The sequence below is a fragment of the Bubalus bubalis genome, chromosome 11 (assembly GCF_019923935.1).
Source record: "Bubalus bubalis isolate 160015118507 breed Murrah chromosome 11, NDDB_SH_1, whole genome shotgun sequence".
In the NCBI taxonomy this organism is placed as follows: domain Eukaryota; kingdom Metazoa; phylum Chordata; class Mammalia; order Artiodactyla; family Bovidae; genus Bubalus; species Bubalus bubalis.
The window spans coordinates 90,402,738-90,425,429 of record NC_059167.1 but is presented as its reverse complement, the minus strand read 5'-3'; the positions used below and the strand labels follow the sequence as shown (position 1 = coordinate 90,425,429).

The 22,692-nt window shown below is 40.9% G+C and overlaps 1 protein-coding gene across 8 annotated transcripts in view; it reads right to left on the bottom strand.

The window, feature by feature from the left end:
- DPP8 (dipeptidyl peptidase 8) overlaps positions 1 to 15,114 on the bottom strand; it is a 57,268-nt gene extending 42,154 nt beyond the window's left edge. For 2 of the 8 annotated variants that reach the window (XM_044925425.2, XM_044925427.2), the window contains exons 1-3: positions 10,135 to 12,198; positions 7,670 to 7,939; positions 1,214 to 1,326 (exon numbers count right to left, since the gene is read on the bottom strand). In XM_044925425.2, the coding sequence (XP_044781360.1) occupies positions 1,214 to 1,326; positions 7,670 to 7,939; positions 10,135 to 10,171 (420 nt within the window). In that variant the 5' untranslated portion in view covers positions 10,172 to 12,198. Of the gene's footprint in view, positions 1 to 1,213; positions 1,327 to 7,669; positions 7,940 to 10,134; positions 12,199 to 14,975 lie in introns of those variants that run through there. The other 6 variants (XM_044925423.2, XM_044925421.1, XM_044925420.1 and 3 more) reach the window with 6 other exon arrangements.
- Positions 15,115 to 22,692: the final 7,578 nt, after the last annotated feature.

Genomic DNA, 22,692 nt, shown 5'->3' with positions numbered 1-22,692 from the left:
TTCAACACACTGTTCTTAGAATAAGAAATGTTTCCGCTTTAAAGAAAAGTCACAAAGCAATGTGAAAAACATCTTTGATAAACAGTTATAGTCAAAATGGTTAGCTGTCATGGAAGCTATTTTTTTTTTTTTTAATTTCTTAAGAGAAATATCACATTTTGGTTCATTTAGCACAAATATGCCATTCAATAATATTCAGTGTAAAAATATTAAGTGAGAACCTAAAAGGCAAACAATTGTACCCAAACTATAATCTTGTTCTTTTGATGTTTTCGACCATTTACATTTTGTCTAAAGACAAAATATTGAAGGAAAAAAACTTAACCTTTGATTTTCCCTAAATTGAATCTTGTTATTTAGAAACAAAAACTGAACTTAGTACCTTTATTTAATCCCTATATTAGTACTGTTGCTAAATATTAGAACTACAATTTAAAGATTTAAATAAAAGCTTTCTGGAAATATATATTACTTCTTTTATGTGAACAATTCTCTCCCAAAATGTGAGAACCATGTAACTAGCAAGTTTACAGAAGGGAAAGGTAGTTAAAAAAAAAAATCTGGGAACTTCCCTGGTGGCCTAGAAGTTAAGATTCCATGCTTCCTCTGCCACGGGTGTGGGTTTGATCCCTGGTAGTACTCTTGCCTGGAAAATCCCATGGACAGAGGAGCCTGGTAGGCTGCAATCCATGGGGTTGCTAGAGTCGGACACGACTGAGCGACTTCACTTTCACTTTTCACTTTCATGCATTGGAGAAGGAAATGGCAACCCACTCCAGTGTTCTTGCCTGGAGAATCCCAGGGACGGGGGAGCCTGGTAGTCTGCTGTCTATGGGGTCACACAGAGTCAGACACAACTGAAGTGACTTAGCAGCAGGGGACCTAAGATCCTACATGCCACACCACACTGGGTAGCCAAAAAAAAACTGAATTTTATTAATAACATCTAATATCCCTAGTCTCAGATATTGAGAATTAAATCAAATTTCAGGGTCATACACGGAAAAACATAAAAATGTTTTAATTCTTTTTTTATATTATGACTTATTGGTCTTTTAAAATTGTTTTTATTATTACTTTATTAACATATATCTTAATTCCTTTTGATTCTTATCTACTTCAAATATAAGATCCCAATTGAATTTCTGCCCCTAAATAAATGCAATACTAAAACCATACACAAAATCATAATAACAACAACATTTAATCCTACCTGAAAAAGATCCAAAAGAGGCTTCCAAGAGAGCATTAAGACTGCTGCTCTGTTGATGGTTTTCGGAATTTCAGAATAAAACAGTGTATTTTCTCTGTTCTCGCCAGACATAGCTTTAAAAGAAAACAATCATTTTTTGTTACTCTAAAAAATGGCATCTGTTTACTACAATCACAGCAGTAAGTACACAACGCCTCTTACATACTGCAGGATGCTGTACTCTGTGGGACCTATAATGCATGTTAACAAGGCAGAGATGCACACGCCATACGCCATGCCAATTTTCTTCAGTAAAACCCAGGCTCCCAGAAAATATTCAAATTTTAGTCCTTCTCAAAGCAAACATAAAAAGTGTATAAGATGTTGTAAGGGTTATGTGTCATTTTTAGTTTTTTAAAAAATTGTTAGTGTCTTACAAATTGGCAACAGACTTATCAGATTTCAAATGGGGGTGCTTTGTGACAACTTCAGATGATTAAGCTTCTTTTTCTGAATCATTTACAGTATTCATTTAGAAATATACATAGGTCTAACTGAATTTGAGTTTTTATTCAATATAAATATTCTATCACTATAATCACTAATAAGCTTCAAATGAAAGGACATTCACATTAAAACAACACAGAATCTGATATCTGATTTGCTAAAAGTCTCTTTATTATCCTTTACTCAGGAACTGTGAAAGAAAGAGGTCCACATTAAGTAGAAGATGGGTCTATTCTGTGAAATCATAGGATAACTGAACAGGAAGATCACAGCAGTGTAGAATAAACTACATAACAGAGAGAAGTAACAGAAATACAACATGGTTATGAAGAGGTGAACCAAAGAAAACTCATAGTAAAATAAAGTCCTTCTACTCTACCATAAAGCTACCAGAAAGGTATCACTTCCAAAAAAAGCTAGGGGGGAGAGAAAGAGAAAGTAAATAACACAGGAAGAACAAAAACTCTCTCCTAGCGGAATAAGTCTTCAGCCTTGTGTTTCTGATAACGGCAGGGAAGGTAGTCTGTGGAAGGACATGCTAACTTCAATGCTAACCCTTGCAAAGATTGGGGATGAGTCCCCTAAGATTCACAGCTTCCTGTATCCCTTTATTATCCTAAATTTTACTTAAACCTTTCTTAGTCTGTCTTGCCTTTTGGAGTAAAAAGTTAGTTATCAGCTGATACTTATTTCAGCATTTGTGGGAGTGTTAGTTGCTCAGTTGTGTCTTGACTCTTTTGTGACACCATGGACTGTAACCTGCCAGGCTCCTCTGACCATGGGAGTCTCCAGGCAAGAAGACTGGAGTGGGTTGCCACTTCCTTCTCCAGGGGATCTCCCCAATCCAGCACTTAGTTTTGCCTTAGATCTACTTTGCACATTCCAGAGTTACTTTGTTACGTATTTCTTAAGACAGTAGCCAATTATCCATACTATTCATAATCCTACAAAATACGATCATATCCTCCTTAAGCCTTTCCCTTCTAAGAGCTTTCAGTATGCAACTAGGATAAAGCTGGTTCTCATCTATTCTCAGTGAGTCATTTCCCACAATCTCTTCACATTCCCCTCTGGAAACTGCTACAGTAGCAGTCTTCCAGGATTCAACCGTGACCAATAAAAATTTCTATCGTACACACACTCCAGCTCTGTGTAACACAGAATGACCTTTTCCCATTGTTTCTTTCTTGTTGACACAACAGTATTTACTGGTGTCTGAAGTATATTACTGCAGATGGTGACTGCAGCCATGAAATTAAAAGACACTTACTCCTTGGAAGGAAAGTTATGACCAACCTAGAGAGCATATTCAAAAGCAGAGACATTACTTTGCCAACAAAGGTCCGTCTAGTCAAGGCTATGGTTTTTCCTGTGGTCATGTATGGATGTGAGAGTTGGACTGTGAAGAAAGTTGAGCGCTGAAGAATTGATGCTCTTGAACTGTGGTGTTGGAGAAGACTCTTGAGAGTCCCTTGAACTGCAAGAAGATCCAACCAGTCCATTCTGAAGGAGATCAGCCCTGGGATTTCTTTGGAAGGAATGATGCTAAAGCTGAAACTCCAGTACTTGGGCCACCTCATGCGAAGAGTTGACTCATTGGAAAAGACCCTGATGTTGGGAGGGATTGGGGGCAGGAGGAGAAGGGGACGACAGAGGATGAGATGGCTGGATGGCATCACTGACTCGATGGACGTGAGTCTCAGTGAACTCTGGGAGTTGGTGATGGACAGGGAGGCCTGGCGTGCTGCGATTCATGGGGTCGCAAAGAGTCGGACACGACTGAGCGACTGAACTGATCTGAAGTATATTAATTTTTTTGAAACAAAATTAATTTTTTCCATATAATATTCAGGTAGATATAAAACACTTGAGCAAATAAAATGGCATACAACTCTCTTGAAAAGCTCATTATTTTAAAGAGGACTTCTCTGATGGTCCAGTGGTTAAGAAGCAGCCTGCCAATGCAGAGGACACGGTTTCGACCCTTGGTCCAGGAAGATTCCACATTTCACAGGGCAACTACACACATGCATCAGCACCGCGGGGCCCACGCACTGCAGCTCCTGAAGCCCCGAGCTCGAGCGTCTGTGCTCCACAGCAAGAGCAGTCACTGCAATGAGAAGCCTGAGCACAGCAACGAAGAGTAGTAACCCCTGCTCACTGCAACCAGAGAAAGCCCTTGTGCAGAAATGATGACCCAGCACAGCCAAAAATAAATAAATATTTTAAAGACTGTCAATTTTCCTAACTTCATCTGTAAATATAATGCAATCCTAACATAACACAGTTTAAGTAGGATTGTGAGAAAGGAGCTTTAAGCGAATTTAAAGTTCTCACAGAAAAACAAGCAAACAAAAATAATCAGGAAAAGTATGAAAAAGAGTAATGAAAAGTACTGTTTGTTTACTATCAAACAGTAAAACATCTAAAGTTATAGTAATAATAGTAAGAGCAGCACAGTATTGGCCCTTGATTTGACAGACGGATCAATGGAGCAAAACAAAGTCCAAAGTACATAAGGATTTCAAAAAAATACAATCTGGAGTTGAGATAACCTTTCTAGATGTCTAGATGGGATACAAAACTACATAAAAAGTAAAAATTTAACTACCAAAAAAAAAAAAAAAACCAACCCACAAATTTCTACAAAAGGGCAAAAGGCACCAAAGGCAAAAAATATTCAACATTCAGGGAAAAAATATCACAATGGATTAATTCCCTCACTGTACAAAAAAATGCTTTAAGTTGACAAGAAAAGTACCCACAATCCAATAAAAAATAGACAGTGATTACAAACAGATGATCAGTCACAGAAAAAAACACACAAATGCCTTGTAAATATGTGAAAGGATGCTCAACTTCACTCATAGGAGAAATACGAATCAAAACTACAATGAAGCATGGAGATATAATGAACAGCACGATGCTTGTAATTAATAATACTATAGTGCATATTTGAAAGTAGCTAAGAGAATAAGTCTTAATAGTTCTCATCACAAGGAAAAAAATTTTTTTATTAACTATGATGACAGATGTTAATTTGACCTACTGTAATGGTCATTTCACAATGTACACAAATATTGAATCATGTTGTACACATGAAACTAATATGTCAATTACACTTCAATTAAAAAAACAATAATAAATAAAAAAATCACAGTGAGGGATTGCTGTTCACCAATTAGATTGGGAAAGATAAAAAGTTTGCTCACTCACTATTGGTACAGGTACAGAGAAATACATACTCTGAGACAATGCTGACAGGGATGTAAACTCTGTAACCTCCATGGAGGGGTAGTTTGACAATATCAATAAGAATTCAGAAAGCGTACACCTTTTGTCCTAGTAATTCCACTCTTTGCAATTAGTCCTATTAAGTAAATTCACACATGTATAAAATGATATACAGTGGTATTTGCTCCCTCATTTTTTGTAATACCAAAATAGAAAGACCTAAACGGCCATTAGTAGGGGCATGGTAAAGTAAAATACGGGGCTTCCCTGGTGGCTCAGAGGGTAAAGCATCTGCCTACAATGCAGGAGACCTGGGTTCGATCCCTGGGTCAGGAAGATCCGCTGGAGAAGGAAATGGCAACCCACTCCAGTACACTTGCCTGGAAAATCCCATGGCCAGAGAAGCCTGGATATGGCATAATTATATAATGGAATACTCTGAAATTGCTTAAAAAAAAATCTATAATTACTAATTACTAAATCTATAAAGACTATCTCTTAAAAAAAAACAAAACACTTTTGGAGGAGGGCAGGAGACCTATTTTTAAAAACTTGGTAAACAAAGGCACATCAGGAGGTCAGTGCCCTCAAACTCATCTCAGCCCGTCCTTTCCCACCCAACTCTCAGCTGTGGGAGTTTACTCGGGCCTCAGCTCCTTCAGTGTTCTCATCTCTCACATTCTTCTCTTTCTCACTCTACCAACCAACACCAACCATTCATTCCCTCAGGCTGTGGGTTAGGAAAATAAAATAGCATAGCATGACTACTGAAGGAACTCCAAAATTTATGGGCTTGGGATCCCATTTCAACTACTGTATTAGGGGTTAAATCCCTTTTGGTAAGCACTTTTAATGGTAATTAATAAACATTTTTGTGAGACATTTGTTTATAGTTAAGAACTACAGACAGTATGGCAATAATTTTTAAATACTATACAAAATATAAGGCCTTTCCCCCTAATTTTGCCCAAACTCTCTTCCAACCAAATTGCCTGATTTAGCAATTATGGATGAGCTTTTCTTACACTACTTCTCCAATCAAAGGAAAGTCTGATTTTCTGCTTCCAACAAAACCACAGCATAAGTTTCTTGAGAAAGATATATATGTATTTCCAAGATGACTTGGGCTTCCCTGGTGGCCCAGATGGTAAAGAATCTGCCTGCAATGCAGGAGACCTGGGTTTGATCCCCAAGCTGGGAAAATTCCCTGGAGAAAGGAATGGCTACCCACACCAGTATTCTTGCTGGAGAATTCTATGGAGAGGAGTCTGGCGGGCTATAGCCCATGGGATCACAAACAGCAGGCATGACTGAAAGATTCACTTTCACTCAGACAACTTACCTAAATATTTCAGCACCATCTCTCAATAAATGTATTCAATGAGTGACAATGAATGAATGCATGGGCCTTTGGGACTTAAGCTAATAACTGTACAAATAATAATTACCAGTTGGTGAATACTAGGCAGCATACTGTAATTTACAACTATTATTTGGTGTTTTTTTCCGGTATTTTTTACAACTATTATTTCTAATCCTAAAAAATAATACTGTAGTGCAGACAATTGCTTGGGAGATCGCATAACCAAAATTTTTTTTCTTTTCTTTTTTAGTTTTCTTCTTCTGTAGTAAATTTGTTTTGGTTGTACAAGAACAGTATTGTGTTTATTAACATTTGTTTAAATTTGGGTTGGCCAAAAAGTTTGTTCAAATTTTTCCATGCGAGCATACAAAAACCCGAACAAACTTTTTGGTCAACTCAACACTTAAAACAATCCTATGAGATAGATATTAATCCTTGTTTGATAGATGAGGAAACTGAGACTCACAGGGTTAGTAAGTCAGCCATGGAGTTGATACCAGAGCCTAGGCTTCTGACTCCAAGACTGCCTCTTTATCTACTGCCCTGTGTCTATGTATGTGACAGATTAGTCATTTCTTTCAACGCTGTGCTGTGCTTAGTCGCTCAGTTGTATCCGATCCTTTGCAACCCCATGGACTACAGCCCACCAGGCTCCTCTGTCCTTGGGGATTCTCCAGGCAAGAATACTGGAGTGGGTAGCCTATCGTTCTCCAGGGGGATATTTCCAACCCAGGAATCGAACCAGGGTCTCCTGCATTGCAGGCGGATTCTTTACCAGCTGAGCTATCAGCTGTGCCTAAGCATCCTTGGTGCTCAGTCTTTACTACCTACTCCTTTTACCTCAACATCTTAGCAAAACATTTAAGGTGTATAAACAAAAAAGAAACAAAAAAAGTCAATCAGTGATATAATAGACTTAATGTCCACATATCTTAAATCTGGACTGAATGGGCTCAGGAAAAAGAGACCAAGACCAGCCTTGGTTAAAAAAAATGAAAGCAGCAGCTGTTGAGAATGGGAACAAGCTACTGGTTTTATTATGTGTGTTCCTCATCCACCATTCCTAAAGAAACTGACCATGCTGAAGGAAAATCATTTACAATTAGCTTTAGGAAGAAGTAATATCTGGCATCTTTACTTTGAGAGTAAGATCATGATCAACTGATTTGTTATCTGCAAATAAAAACAAAATTAAGGGGACAAAAAGTTAAAACAGCACCAAAACTGAAGCTCTCCAAGTTATTTTTTTCTCTTCAGTGGAGCCATCACTGATTCACTTATTTATTCAACAAAATTTGAGTGCCAGTTGCGTCTAGCCTCTAATTCTGAATTAAGAAAGCATTTCCTTTCAGAAACTATGACTTCACACTCACCAAGGTAATAGATCCTGTCCGAATGAGGCCCATCTGGGTCATTCCTCTTCACAAACATAAAATCATGCGGTGCCTTAGCCATCATGTAGCCATGGTATTTTCTGGTATCAGCAAGCAGCTTTTTAAGCTGACTCCAGGAATATCGCTCGACATAAAATGGCTCCAATTTAGGCCGATCCTGTGATTCAATATTCTCCTCACACTCTGCAGTTTCAAAGATCTCAACACCCAGCTGTTCTGTTTCCATCGCTGCTGCCATGTTGCATTTTCCTAAAATAAATAAATAAGCCACATGAAGTTCACAGATCTGTCCTCTCTTACATTAATCAGAATGACAACCTGATTAGGGTCCCCCTTCCCCCCCCAAAAAAAAGGGGAAAAATGCTTTTCAATACAGTTGCAGTGAAACTTGGTAAGAAAAGCAATAGCTCCCCCTTCTCTGTGTTCAGTTTGAAACAGATTTTTAAAAAAATTGAGGTCATGTCTATTTCACGGTGACTATAAATCTCTTTGGGAACTTTTATAAAAGGCTCTCCTTAGGTATCTCTTGCCAAAATTCCTTCTTCTTTCCCACACTGGAAGGAAACAGGCCATATGCCAGTTGGCTGCTACGTTCCTTCAAAGAGCATGTCAATAGTGAAGCTAAATGTGCCAAGGGAGTTGAGTGTTTTTGCACTTTAAAAAAGTAATACATTTAATAAATTGTGGACTTCTTCAGCTAACAGAAATAATCACAACCAATCAGAACACTAATAAAATTGTTGCAAAAAAAATGTACTTGTAATAATCATCCTGGAGCATCTACCCAAGATAATACAAATACCGTTTTCTTTTAAATAGGAACTCCAAACACCAAAAGACCTAACTGGTTGGTATGTTTTTCTTGTCTTTTGCTCTTGCCTAGATGGCACTATTTTACCATCCCTTGTGTACCTTTATACTTTTATTACCGATTACACAACTTTTACTCTCATGATTAAATGAGAAGAGAAGAAAGTGGCTTTAGTTGTAATTTATGCTGAAAACATTTAATGTTTGTATTATCAATATTTTGACAAAAGTCTGAACCCAAGTTACCAGTTCAACCCCAAAACAATATTAACATTTTATCTACTAACGATGTTTCTTTCATTTTACAAATCCGGAAGATGATGATGTTTTTTCCTCTATCCAGTTCAATATTTAAATATAACAGGTGCAAAGTATCAGAAAAAATAACACAAAGTGTTATTATAAGCCACTGTAAGATATTCTGACATGCATTATTTATAACACTACCAAAAAGGAACAACATAAAAATTTGGGGCAACCTGCTCTTTTGGAACTAATAAATGCCAAAAATATGAGGACCTGGGAGATAAACTACACTGCATTTGTGTAACCAATTCACATAATTATTAACCACTTCTACAACAAAAATCAATACATGGCTGTAAATTTAACATGTCTTTTTTAAGGTTTAATTTCACAGGTTAATAGGAGCTCAGGGTAAAAAACTACCAACCACAGAGAAAAAGACTAGCAAGTGTAGGCTGTGAATTACTCCATCAGGCATGCTGTGTGATGAAATAAACAAAACTGAATGGCTAGGATACTGTGCCTTTTTTCAAGTTACAGTGAATTACACTGCCATTTTCAATGTAACAGTAGCAAGAGCATTCGAGAGTTTTACAGGTATACAACTTGCAACATTATTACAACTGGGCATTTACCTCCCATGATTAAAATCCACACAGCTCAATAGAAAAGTCATTCAGCTCAACTGATACTCAGCACACTGATGTCAAGTAGCAGTATACGACAGTCGTGGTTGTTTGCCCATCTAAAAGCTGGTGGAGGTCTGTTTTCTATCAAATATATAAATGGATCTAGTTTGATTCCTAAGAGAGTGAGGGACAGGTTAAACAAGGAGATATATAAACCGGGCTCATTCTTGTCCACTCCTTGTGTTAATTTGGAACTTCATCTCCAAATCACTGCTTGAAACAACAGAGAATGGGGATGGAACAGGGAAGCTTAGCAGACAAGACTTCCCAAGCTCACCGCCCAGCTTCTTGAGCTACTGACATCTCTTGTATGTAAACCTTGCATTACCTTGCACTTAAGCATGTATCAGATATTCCTAAATTGTACTAGATGCCCACACTCACCATTTCTCTTTCTCCACTCTCTCTCTCACACACACATTCTACAGTTCAAATGACACTACTCCTCTGTATTTTATGGTAAATGTATATTCTGCATTTCCTTGCATAGACCTGATATTACATAATTTTAGTAATATACACAAATATGTAACTAATTTCCATATTTCCATAACCCCTTATATATACATCCTCAAAACACGTGACCAGAGTTTTCTCATTTCAACAATGAGAAAATAGGCCAGTACACATTCTCAGTACCGTGCATTTATTTCACTGCCCCACCTACCTCTTCACTTGAGGCCCTTCCCTGGTGCCTACCTGATTGTATTTTCATCTGTTCAGATCTCTTCCACATTCAAAGAGATCTTTTTTCAAGTGACTCAACTTCAAGCATAGATCCCTCTGCTCATCCTGCTCTCTTCTCACAGGAGTCTTTCCTTTTCTCACCATCCAATCCTGCTCACCAGGATAATGAAATAAGATATAAGCCTGTTGATCATTATTAAAATGGATCATATGTGCCCCCAAAATATCAAACCTAAAGTCTCAATTAGTACTTAGAACTGACACATATTCTTTTTGAAATAATATACAATGCCTGGATTATTTTGTATCTGCATTTTCTGAAAATTATAAAATGACTTTATTTCAGAAATGTACAGCTGAATTTACTCCAAAGACTATCTACACAGTAGTTTAGTCCTGACATTTGGATACATATTAAAAGGTAAGTTATAGAAATTCTTTTAAAAGTATAAAAGGCATACAGATGTGAGATTACTCAGTGGCTATTACAAATTCTCAAAATGATAGATAAATTTTATTATCCATTATTTCTCTGTGCCTGGTCCTGTTTTTCTTTTACATAATAATCAATTTGTATTATTTTACAGAATTCATATTTAGCAGATTGGAGACAGAACAGATTCAGTGTAATAACCAGTAAGAACTATTAATACAAAACAGGCCACTTCTGTGGAAAGAGAACATGCTGTTAACATTAAGATTTTCACAAGATAAAGAATGTACTATCCATTTTCAGTGCACTCCATTTTTGCTTCTTTCCTTTCCATGTATACTTCGAAAATATTGATAACTGAATTAGGTAACTTCTCTGAAAAATGGAAGTGTTAAGTTTGTTGAAATTTTGGCTTAGTAAAAGAAAAAAGCAGAGTCTGTGATTACACCCGTTATTTGGTTATTGGTTTTAATCAGAGGCTTTCATAGCCCTGACAGGTGATGGAGAGACATGCGGGTCACTGGCAAATGGAGGGGAAAAAGTGAAGTTGTGCTAACACAGCCAACAACAGGACTAAGAGGTCAAGACACCTTCTCATGCACTAAGACTCTCATTCAGAGAAGAGTATGTCGGGTTAGAAAACAGGACTCTTTAATCTGGACCCACTCAAACATCATTCCTTAATTTTTAATCCAGGCGCCAGTTTGTCCACTTAAACACCCCAAGCCTCACTGAAGCCTAGTTATTTCACTCGCCAGGATCCACACAGCTAGTTGAGAGGTTTATTATCACAAAGTGGGCAAAGACCTTGAGAGCTAGAATGAAGAGCAGAAGTGTAGCAGAGAATATTAAGGGGACTTGGGAAGATGCCGAGACTTAAGAAAAATGTGTGAGAGGACAGGTTTGAAATAGGAAAGTAAAGAACCTATCCTGCCCTGGTGGGTGAAATAGAATGAGAAGGGGCCAGTGAACAAGGGAAGGAATCGACCTAGAAATGGGGCATTAGGAAGAACACCAGCTAGGAAACCAGAAAATCTCAGTCCGAATCCGGTCTGCCACAGTCGGACTTTAGGCAAATCCCTTTGCCTCTGTGGACTTCCGCTTCTCATCTGTAAGCCTGGACAACACCCGGCTCCCAACCCCAGCAAGGCTCAGTTAAGATAACGGACGTGGAAGTCCGGCGGCCAGCACCCGGAGCTCAGGGGGCGCCCAGTGAACGCTGGCTGACTCGGAATCTGAGAGCCTCGGCTTCCTGTTCCGGCAACTGGGGCTCTACCACCGGCTGTGGCCCGCGCAGAGCGGCGCGCCGGGTAAACCGCAGAGCTAGCTAACCGGGAGAATGCGCCGGGCAGCTCCTCCGAGAGGCGGAGAGGCCTGAGTGGGCAGGGGCGCAGGCCTCGCGGGCGAAGGGGAAGGAGAGAGGGCGGATACTGCACCTTCCCCCCTCCCCGGCCCCGCCCGGACCGTCCTGACGCGCGCTAAGGAGCGGGCCTGCGCCGCTTCATGCCGCGCCGCCTCCACTCCAGACCCGGCTGCAGCGGCTTCCTTGGCGACGGCGCCGGCGGTAACCGAAGGGGCGAACACGGCACTTAAAGACGGCGGCGGCGGCGGCTCCGGCACTTCCGGTTTCTTGCGCGCTGCCCTCCGACCGGGGAAGGCGCAACGGGGCCAAGAAGGGCGCCGCTCTCCGTTAGACGGGGTTCACTTTTGACAGTGCCGTCTAGTGGCCAGAGGGGCGAACGAGGAGCGGGAAAGAAACCGCGAGAGTGGGGGACAGAACAAATCCAGAAAACGGCAGTAACTTGCTGGAAATTACAGGAAGAATTGTGGCACGTCTCATCTTTTTTTTTTCCTTCGACAAATACATACTGACTGCCTCTTATGTGCGAGGCGGAATTGTAAACGCTGAGATTAGAACAGGGGCCAAATCAGGCAAAAATCCCTGTCCCTTCATGGAGGAGACATGGAGAGGGAAGGGACCTCCGCCTGGGGATTTTTAGGTGTCTCATTGATAAGGTGCAAACAACCCTGAAAGGACGTCCCAGGTGGCTCAGATGGTAAAGAATCTGCCTGCAATGTGAGAGACCTGGGTTCGATCCCTATTCCCCTGGAGAAGGAAATGGCAACCCGCTCTGGTATTCTTGCCTGGAGAATTCCATGGACACAGGAGCCCCGTGGGCTACAGCCCATGGCATCGCAAAGAGTCAGACACGACTGAACAACTGACACACAAAGAAATCTGAACTTGGAGTCAGAAAGCTTGGCTTTGGTACTAATTAATGACCTTCAGCGGGTTAGTCTCTTTGAGCTCACATGGTTTCTCGATCTGTGAAAGTGCTATACTAACATCACTTAGTTACAATTAAGGAAAACCATGTGTGTCATACAGATACAGAAAGATGGAGAAACTGGGGCTCAGGGCAAGGAAGTGAGCGATCTTGCTTTTAGCAGAACCAGAGGCAGGTCTCTTGACGGGTAATTTATTTTCTATTCTGCACTACACACTGTCTGAGAGAAAGAGAAAAAGGAGCCTTGGGAGATGACTGGGAAGGTGCTAGGTGTGGAATCAAACAGTGGACAAGCTGGGCCTTCCCTATTTTCTATTATTGCAAGGAACCATTTGGCAGAGGTGTCATGAGGGTTTATTTATTTATGTAATTATTCATCCTGAACTTAAATGTGTCTTCACTCAGAATTTTGTTTTTCAGTTGTTCCCCTAAAAGAATAGTCATTTTTTCACTGGGACTCCTCTATGAATTTTGTGCAAAAAACTAAAACAAACACAAAACACCTGAAAGGACTTTGAATGCACATGCTAACAAAATAAGCAAAACATCTTCATTTCATTAGTGAAAAAGCTGGCTTTAAACTAAACATTCAAATAACTAAGATATCATGGCATCCAGTCCCATCACTTCATGGTAAATAGATGGGGGAGAAATGGAAACAGTGACAGACTTTGTTTTTTGGGGCTCAAAAATCACTTCGGATAGTGACTGCAGCCATGAAATTAAAAGATGCTTGCTCCTTGGAAGAAAAGCTGTGATGAACCTAGACAGCATACTGAAAATCAGAGACATCACAAAGGTCCATTTGGTCAAAGCTATGGTTTTTGCAGTGGTCATGGGATGTGAGAATTGGACCATAAGGAAGACTGAGTGCCAAAGAATTGATGCTTTTGAACTGTGGTCCTGGGGAAGACTCTAGAGAGTTCCTTGGACAGCAAAGAGATCAAACCAGTCAATCCTAAAGGAAATCAACCGTGAATATTCACTGGAAGGACTGATGCTGAAGCTCCAGTCCTTTGGCCACCTGCTGCGAAGAGCCTACTCAATGGAAAACACCTTGATGCTGGGGAAGACAGGTCAGGAGAAGAAGGGGGCGACAGAGGATGAGATGGTTGGATGGCATCATCAACGCAATGGACATGTGTTTGAGCAAACTCCAGAAGATCGTGAAGGACAGGGAAGCTGCCTGCAGTCCATGGGGTCACAAAGAGTCAGACATGACTGAGCGACTGAACAACAACAAAAATGTTTACTGAATCTCTGCCATGTGCCTGCCACTGTTCCAAGCACTGGGGCTATAATAGTAAACGAAGTAGGCAAAATCCCTGACTTTGTGCAGTTTACATTCAACTAAAAGGAAAGAGACCTCAAAAGCAAACAAAAACTATATAATTTTATTGATTAAAAAAACAAGCTCCAATAGATAACCAACAAGGACCTACTGTGTAGCCCAGGAAATTCTGCTTAATAGTGTTTAATAACCTATATTGGAAAATGACTTGAAAACGAATAGAAACATGTATGTATATAACTGAATCACTTTGCTGTAGACCTGAAAGTAACACAATGTTGTTAATCAACTATATCAATATAAAGTAAAAAAAAGAAATTAACAGTAAAGCTCAGGGGAAAAGAAAAACACCAACCCCTTCAAGACAAACAAACACACTCCAGAGAGGTAAAAGATTTTCTGAAGTCACGTGGCTAATGATGGACTGAACTAGATTTGAATTCATATTTCTTGTTTTCAGTCTTATTTTCTCTTTCTGTGGCAGGGTTAAGGCTCCCCTGATGGCTCAGTGGGTAAAGAATCTGCCTGCAATGCAGGAGACATAGGAGACAAGGGTTCAGTCCCTGGGTCAGGAAGACCCTTGGAGCAAGGAATAGCAACCCATTCCAGTATTCTTGCCTGGAAAATTCCATGGACAGAGAAGCCTAGTGGGATACAGTCCAAAGGGTTGTAAAGAAGAGATGGACACGACTGAGCAACTAAGCACACACACACACACGGCAGGCTTAAAAAGCCTCTAACCCTGAGAAAGCTGTGGGAGAACATCTTCATGAACCCTGGCCACCTTGTATGGAACCACAAAGGCCTCCCTCCCAGGTAAAAGGGTCAAACTGATACTTACCTGAGTTGTAGCAGAATGCTTTGTGACTTTTCTGAAACTGGAGAGGACCAGAAGCCTCTGAAGACCTTGTCCCCCTGCAGGTCTGATGAGCTGCAGACTTTCTGCCCCATCCCCTCCTACCCCCCAGAATAGAGCTGAGAATATAAAAACCTCTTAGCTGCAGCCTAGAACTGGCTCCTCAGCAGGCAGTTATCCCAGAACTTACATTGCAGTCACCTGGCCCCTTTTGCTTCAGGAGTGCCCTTTTTCATAAGTGGGATAAGGGTCACTGGCAGCTGGCATCTTGATACATTCTTCCCTTTGTGGTATATGTAAGTAAAAAAATTTCTGAGGCTAAACTGGCTTCTTGCTTTTCTTTTATTTTGACCATGCCATGTGGCATGTGGGATCTTAGTTTCCTGGCCAGGAATTGAACCCACACCCCCCTGAGTTGGAAGGGTGGACTCTTGACCATTGGACTGCCAGGGAAGTCCCTAAACTGGCTCCTTGTATATTTACTGGCTGAATCAATCAGGTCTGGGCCTTGCCAAACTTGTATATGTGTGCTTGACAAAACCTACTTAACTGTATCATATTAGGCTACACTCTAGGAACTCCTCAGGAAAAGGCAAGTTATCTAGCACACATGGTCTGAATAAATAGCATGGTGGGGATGATACAAATCCACCCTTGCTGATCAAAACAAAAAGCATCATAAAACAATTATATTCTGACATAATGGACAGCAGGCAGGTAAGTGTGAGTGAAAGCCAGAGTGGTAAGGCCAAGTGAGAACCCTTTCCAGGGAACCCTGGCTGCGACTTAAAAAAAAATTTTTTTTTTTTTTAATTTAAATTTGGCTGCATCAGCTATCAGTTGGTTAGGTATTAGCTGCAGCCTGGAGGATTTTTTTTTCCCCTTGTGGCCTGTAGCCGTCTTCCTAGTTGTGGTTCAGGAGCACAGGGGTTCAGTAGCCCCTCTTGCCTCTTTTATAGGATCTTAGTTCCAGAAGAGGGATAGAACCTATGTCCCCTGCATTGGAAAGTGGATTCTTAACCACTGGGCCACTAGGGAAGTCTCTGGACTACATCTTGAAATCCATGCCTGTTTGAGCTAATCAGATCCTCATACAATTCGGGGCTTCCCAGGCAGCTCAGTGGTGAAGAATCTGCTGGCAATGCAGGAGACAAGGGTTCAATTCCTGGAAGGACCCTGAAGTAGGTAATAAACTATTTCCCCTGAAGTAGGTTCTTCCCTGAGCCAGGAAGAGCCCCTGAAATAGCAGCCCACTCCAGTATTCTTGCCTGGAAAATTCCATAGACAGAGAAACCGGGCAGGCTGCAGTCCGGGGGGTCACAAAGAGTCAGACACACCAGCAGTTCTGACCTCATTTTTAGAAAACCTGACACCTTTTCACACTGGGCCTCATCAGAGACCAACCTGTCTCCCAGTTCTTCTGCATCTACCAGTCCATGATCTTCAGGCAGTGGTACTTTTGCTCAGGTATTCATGGGTCAGAGCCCGAATTTCTGGAGTCAGGCAGTCTTGGGTTCCCATCCTGGATCCTCTCCTTACTAACAGATTAATATCAGGCCTCTCTTTTTATTTCTCTCATCTGTAAACATTCTCCTCCCTCTTATACTTGGAAATTTTAAAATAAAGTTTTAAAGTATAAAAGAGATAGAGAAAGCTTCTGACATAGACATCAGAAGGGGGCAGAAAGAGTGCCTGGAAAATTTTTATTTAGTCTGAATATTGCTCCAAATATTTTCTGTCTTAAATGTTCAACTGAGGTTAAAAGAGAAGAATCTGTCTTTGTTTTCTAACCCCAAAGTTACAACTCCCAGAAAACAATGGTTGCCTCATGCTGCTGCTGCTAAGTCGCTTCAGTTGTATCCGACTCTGTGTCCCTCTATTGGGAAGGATCAAGGGTTAAAAAGGAAGAAAAGAAAAATACGAGTTACTCCCTAGTATCTTACCACTATATAAAGTTGTAATCAAAATTTTTGTATCTTTTATCATAAATATTTTCAATACTGCTAGTGTCTTATTATTTTGCACAGCTGTATAGTTTTTCTACTGAATTGTCATACCGCAATTCATTTGGTCATTCTTAAGTCCAAGTGTTTTTCTATGTAACACTGTAAACATCTTCATATATACATCTTTATTCCTTGAAATTATTGTCTTAGAATAAAATCTCCAAAGGGGAATTACAAAGCCAACCAGCATAAACATCTCCATTTTTCTTGCTACCTCTTGCAAAATTGCTTTTCAAAATGATGCCACAAATTCACACTGCCCTTAGCTACACTCAGCATGAGTGTGGCAATTTCACTGAAACTTTTCTAGCACTGGGCATTATCATCAACATGCACATTTTAAGCATTTACTTTTTAAAACATTGTACTAGATGCTGTAGGATACCAAGAGGAGACAATCTGTGTTGCAGGGAGGCTTACAACCTAGTTCAGGGGTTCCCCAACCTCTGGACCATGGACTGGTACCTCCTGTCAGATCAGCAGCATTAGATTAGAAATAAAGGGCACAATAAATGCAATGCAATCGAATCATCCCCAAACCATCTGCCCTGTCTGTGGAAAAACTGTCTTCCATGAAATCCATCCCTGGTACCAAAAAGGCTGGGGACCTCTGATCTAGTTGAGGAAACAGATCACAAGCAGGTAATAGCAGCTGACTACATCATATCCCATGGGTTAGAGTTTGTTTTTCCACTTCCTCTATATTTTGCACCTTTTTGGAGACAGTACAAACCAAGCTGCCGTAACAAAAAGGAGCCTTTTCAGTTAATTTTCATATTTAGTTTTTTGAATAAAAGCGTATATAGTAAAACTATCCTCCTATGCTGGTCTTTCAGTCACTGTTTTCCTCCCCACAAGAAACTGAGGTTATTAGATTCTTGCATTTACTTTCTATGTAATATTTTAATGTGTGTGTATTAGTCACTAAGTCAGGCACGACTCTTTTTTGCAACCCCATGGACTGTAGCCCACCAGGCTCCCCTATCCATGAGATTTCCCAGGCAAGGATACCGGGGCCAGTTGCCATTTTCTTCTCCAGGGGATCTTCCTGACCCAGGGATTGGTCTCGTGTCTCTTGCATTGCAGGCAGATTCTTTACCACTGGGTCACCTGGGAAGCCCATTTTATGATATTGACTTGGCCAAAAATTCTTTTGTAACAGCTTACAGAAAAGCCCAAACAAACTTTTTGGCCAACACAATACATAAATTTATTGTCATTCAGTCGCAAGTTGTGTCCAACTCTGCAACCCCCATGGACTGCAGCATGCCAGGCCACCCTGTCCCTCACCATCTCTTGGAGTTTGCCCAAGTTTGCCCATAAACAAATGCCTATATGTAAATGTAGTATTCTTCTCTCCACTCCACTATTTTTTCCATAAATGGTAGCACACCAACTGTCTTCCTGGCAACCATATGGGCAGCCCAGAAAGCCAAGACTTATCAGGTAGGTCAAATTGAACAGGGTGGAAAGGCCACTCCCCACACTCAAGGAAAGGGGCATCTCTGCACAGTCATCCGAACTGGGGATTGACAGGTCGAGGGGACGGTTTTTACAGCAGTGATTGGCTGCAATGCTCACCACCCTCTTGGCATTGTTAAGAGGTTACAGGGATATGAACTGGGTGGGCACAGATTCCCCAGTAGATGCCTGGGCTGATCTCTCAGTCTCTCTCCACTCTCAACTTTGTGCCATCTAGATAGAGTAACTTGATTTCAGTTAAGGATATCTGGTTGGGTGATCCTGGGTGAGACACAGCACAGCCAAATTCAATAGTTCATTTTCCAAAGTTTCTTATAGATATAAAAAGCTTCTGTAAAATGCTGGACAAGGAGAATGTGGATGATGACTTGCCAAAGGCAGGAGTACAGATTTATGTACTGAGCCTGTGCTTCAGCCCCAGGAGAAGGAAAAGGCAACCCACTCCAGTATTCCACCTTTGGAATCCCATGGACAGAGGAGCCTGGCAGGCTACAGTCCATGGAGTCACAAGAGTCGGACATGACTTACACCACCACCACCATATGCTTCAGCCACAGAAAGCACTTAGCAAATGCTTCTGGTGGCCAGAGGAGGGAGGGGTGACCCTGGGCCAAAGAGGGCTGGGGAGGCTTACCTGGAAAGTCTAATACAAAGACAGTGCTTCGTTTGCATTTTCATTTGACTGGTATCATAAAACCCTCAGCCCTTCCTAATTCAGCTTGGCAGGGCTACTTCTGCTCTGCCTTTTTACCCCCTCTGCTATCTTTTATAATTTACCTGGATGCTACTCTTTCCCTTCCCCATTTCTTTCTTTTTTTTTTTTTTTACTGTATTTCCCATGGAGAGAGAGGCCCACAATAGTGGTCCTCACAGGAAACTTTAGGAATAGCTGAGAGGAATATTGGCAGGCACTGACTCTAACTCTCTCATTCGATGGATATGGAAGCTCAGGCCCAGAGAAGTCATCCAATGGGTTAGTGGTGGTGGAACCAGTCTGGATAAGTCCCCTTCCACTGGACTTTTCTTATGGAGCATCTGAGGCAGAATGTCAACATTCAGTCTCCTTGCTTACCAAGAGCCCTGAATTCAATTCACCTTGGACAGAGGTCAGTTGATAAACCTCAGGGTTCAGATATGCTGGACTAAAATTATTTTTATTATACAGCCTCCAGGATGACCAGGGCTTTCCTGGTAGCTCAGCTGGTAAAGAACCCGCCTGCAAAGCAGGAGACTTTGGTTCGATTCTTGGGTCGGGAAGATCCACTGAAGAAGGGAACGGTTACTCACTCCAGTATTCTGACCTCGAGAATTCCATGGACTGTATAATCCATGGGTTTGAAAAGAGTCAGACACGACTGAGTGACTTTTACTATCACTATCAGAATGACTAAAATTTAAAAGACTGAAAATACCAAGGAAACAGAGCAACTAGAAAAAGCAAGAGTTCCAGAACAACATCTATTTCTGCTTTATTTACTATGCCAAAGCCTTTGACTCTGTGGATCACAACAAACTGTGGAAAATTCTTCAGGAGATGGGATTACCAGACCACCTTACCTGCCTCCTGAGAAATCTGTATGCAGGTCAAGAAGCAACAGTTAGAACTGGACATGGAACAACAGACTGGTTCTAAATTGGGAAAGGAGTATGTCAAGGCTGTATATTGTCACCCTGCCTATTTAACTTATATGCAGAGTTCATCATGCGAAATGCTGGGCTGGAGGAAGCACAAGCTGGAATCAAGATTGCCGGGAGAAATATCAATAACCTCACATATGCAGATGACACCACCCTTATGGCAGAAAGTGAAGAAGAACTAAAGAGCCTCTTGTTGAAAGTGAAAGAGGAGAGTGAAAAAGCTGGTTTAAAACTCAACATTCAAAAAATTAATATCATGGCATCCAGTCCCATCACTTCATGGCAAATAGATGGGGAAATAATGGAAACAGTGAGAGACTTTATTTTCTTGGGCTGCACAATCACTGCAGATGGTAACTGCAGCCATGAAATTAAAAGACACTTGCTCCTTGGAAGAAAAGCTATGACCAACATAGACAGCATATTAAAAAGCAGAGACATTACTTTGCCGACAAAGGCCCATCTAGTCAAAGCTATGGTTTTTCCAGTAGTCATGAATGGATGTGACAGTTGGCCTGTAAAGAAAGCTGAGTGCCGAAAAATTAATGCTTTTGAACTGTGGTGTTGGAGAAGACTCTTGAGAGTTCCTTGGACTGCAACAGATCAAACCAGTCAATCCTAAAAGAAATCAGTCCTGAATATTCATTGGAAAGACTGATGCTGATGCTGAAGCTCCAATACTTTGGCCACCTCATGCGAAGAGTTGACTCATTGGAAAAGACCCTGATGCAGGGAAAGATTGAAGGAAGGAAGAGAAGGGGACGACAGAAGATGAGATAGTTGGATGGCATCACCGACTTGATGGACATGAGTTTGAGCAAGCTCCAGGAGTTGGTGATGGACAGGGAAGCCTGGTGTGATGAGGTCCATGGGGTCACAAAGTGTTGGACATGACTGAGTGAATGAACTGACTGACTGAGAGCAACTAGAACTTTCAAACTTTGCTTGTGCAAGTGTAAATTGATCAAAATTCTTTGCAAAACTGCCTAATAGTATCTACAAAAGCTCAACATACATAGTCTATGACCTAGCAATTCCATTCCCAGGTATTTACCCAAGAGAATTGAGTAGTATATCCACAAAAAACAAGTACATAAATATTCATGGCTAAAAATGGAAAACAATGCAATGTCCATCATCAGGAGAACGGGCAATTTGTGAAAACTTTATACAGTTAAACGCTATACAAAAACCAAAAAAGTATGAACTGTTGATTCATACAACACAGATAAATCTCAAATACATTATGTTGAATGAAAGAAACCAGACACAAAGTGTACATATGTCGATCCTATTTACACGAGATTCAAGAATAGACAAAAACTACTTTACGGTGATCGAAGTCATGATAGTAATTATTGGGGTGTAGGGAAGGGTAGGCAAGTGTTTATTGACATGAAAGAATATGTAGTATGTTAGAAATGTTCCAGACCTTGATCTGGATAGTAATTAATTATACAGGTATAAACATGCAAAAATTCAGCTGAAGTCGAATATTTAAAATTTGCCTGGTTCCTATACCTCAGTTTTTAAAATGTGCCCTATATTGTGTCTATACTGTAGTAAAAGCAATGCAATAAAAGTACTTTCATAATTAAAAAAATATTTTATTTTTAAAATTCAAGGCTATCAAAGGTTGCTGTTTTCATTATGTCATAACAGGAAGATTATATCACCTCCAACTGGTTTGCCTACTACTAATTCCTCCTCACTGACTTTTTTTTTTTTTTTGCCTAGTGCATATATGATTTTGCTCATCTCCTGTAACAAACTTCCTTGACTCCTCCGTGTCTGTAGGATAAAGTACAAACAGCTATTAAAACAGACTTCCCTCATCCAATCCCTGGGTCTTTCGAGACCCAGGGCGACTTCTCTTCTCCATACCCTTAACCCCCAGTATGTGTGCGTGCACTCAGTCCCCCAGTCACCTTTGACTCTGCAACCCCACAGACTGCAGCCCACCAGGCTCTGTCCACAGGATTTTCCAGGCAAGAATGCTGGGATCTGTTGCCATTTCTCCCTCCAGGGGATCTTCTCCACCCAGGGATGCAACCCATGTCTCCTGCATCTCCTGCACTAGCAAGCGAACTCTTTACCACTGAGCCACCTGGGAAGCCCCCACCGCCCAATATGCAGAACCTTCCATCTCTCTTCAACTTTGGACTCCTGCCCTGTGGGTCTACTGCCCTACCTCCGCTTCTTCCTCTATCAAATTCCTCCTCAAATTTCACAGCCCAGCTCTCAAGGATTTGCTCTCAAATGTCTGCTACTGGTTTCTACAACTCTCAGCTCCTACCTTCCTGCCTTTTTTTGAGCTCAGCATATTTCTCATATTGAAACCCTCTATATTTTATATGACCTACTCCCTGAGCTAAAGGTTTTCTGAGAACTGGCATCATTTCATCTCTGGATCCCTGTGCTCAGGACTTTGCTAAATAAATGGGTACTAACAGATTGAATTATAAAAGTTCAATTTTGTCCCAGATTTCTGGTTTTCGTTGTCATGTTGCTTCCTATCGAATTCTTCGCTCCAAGCCGACTTGGGGCTGAAAGTGGATACAGACGCGATAGTTTAA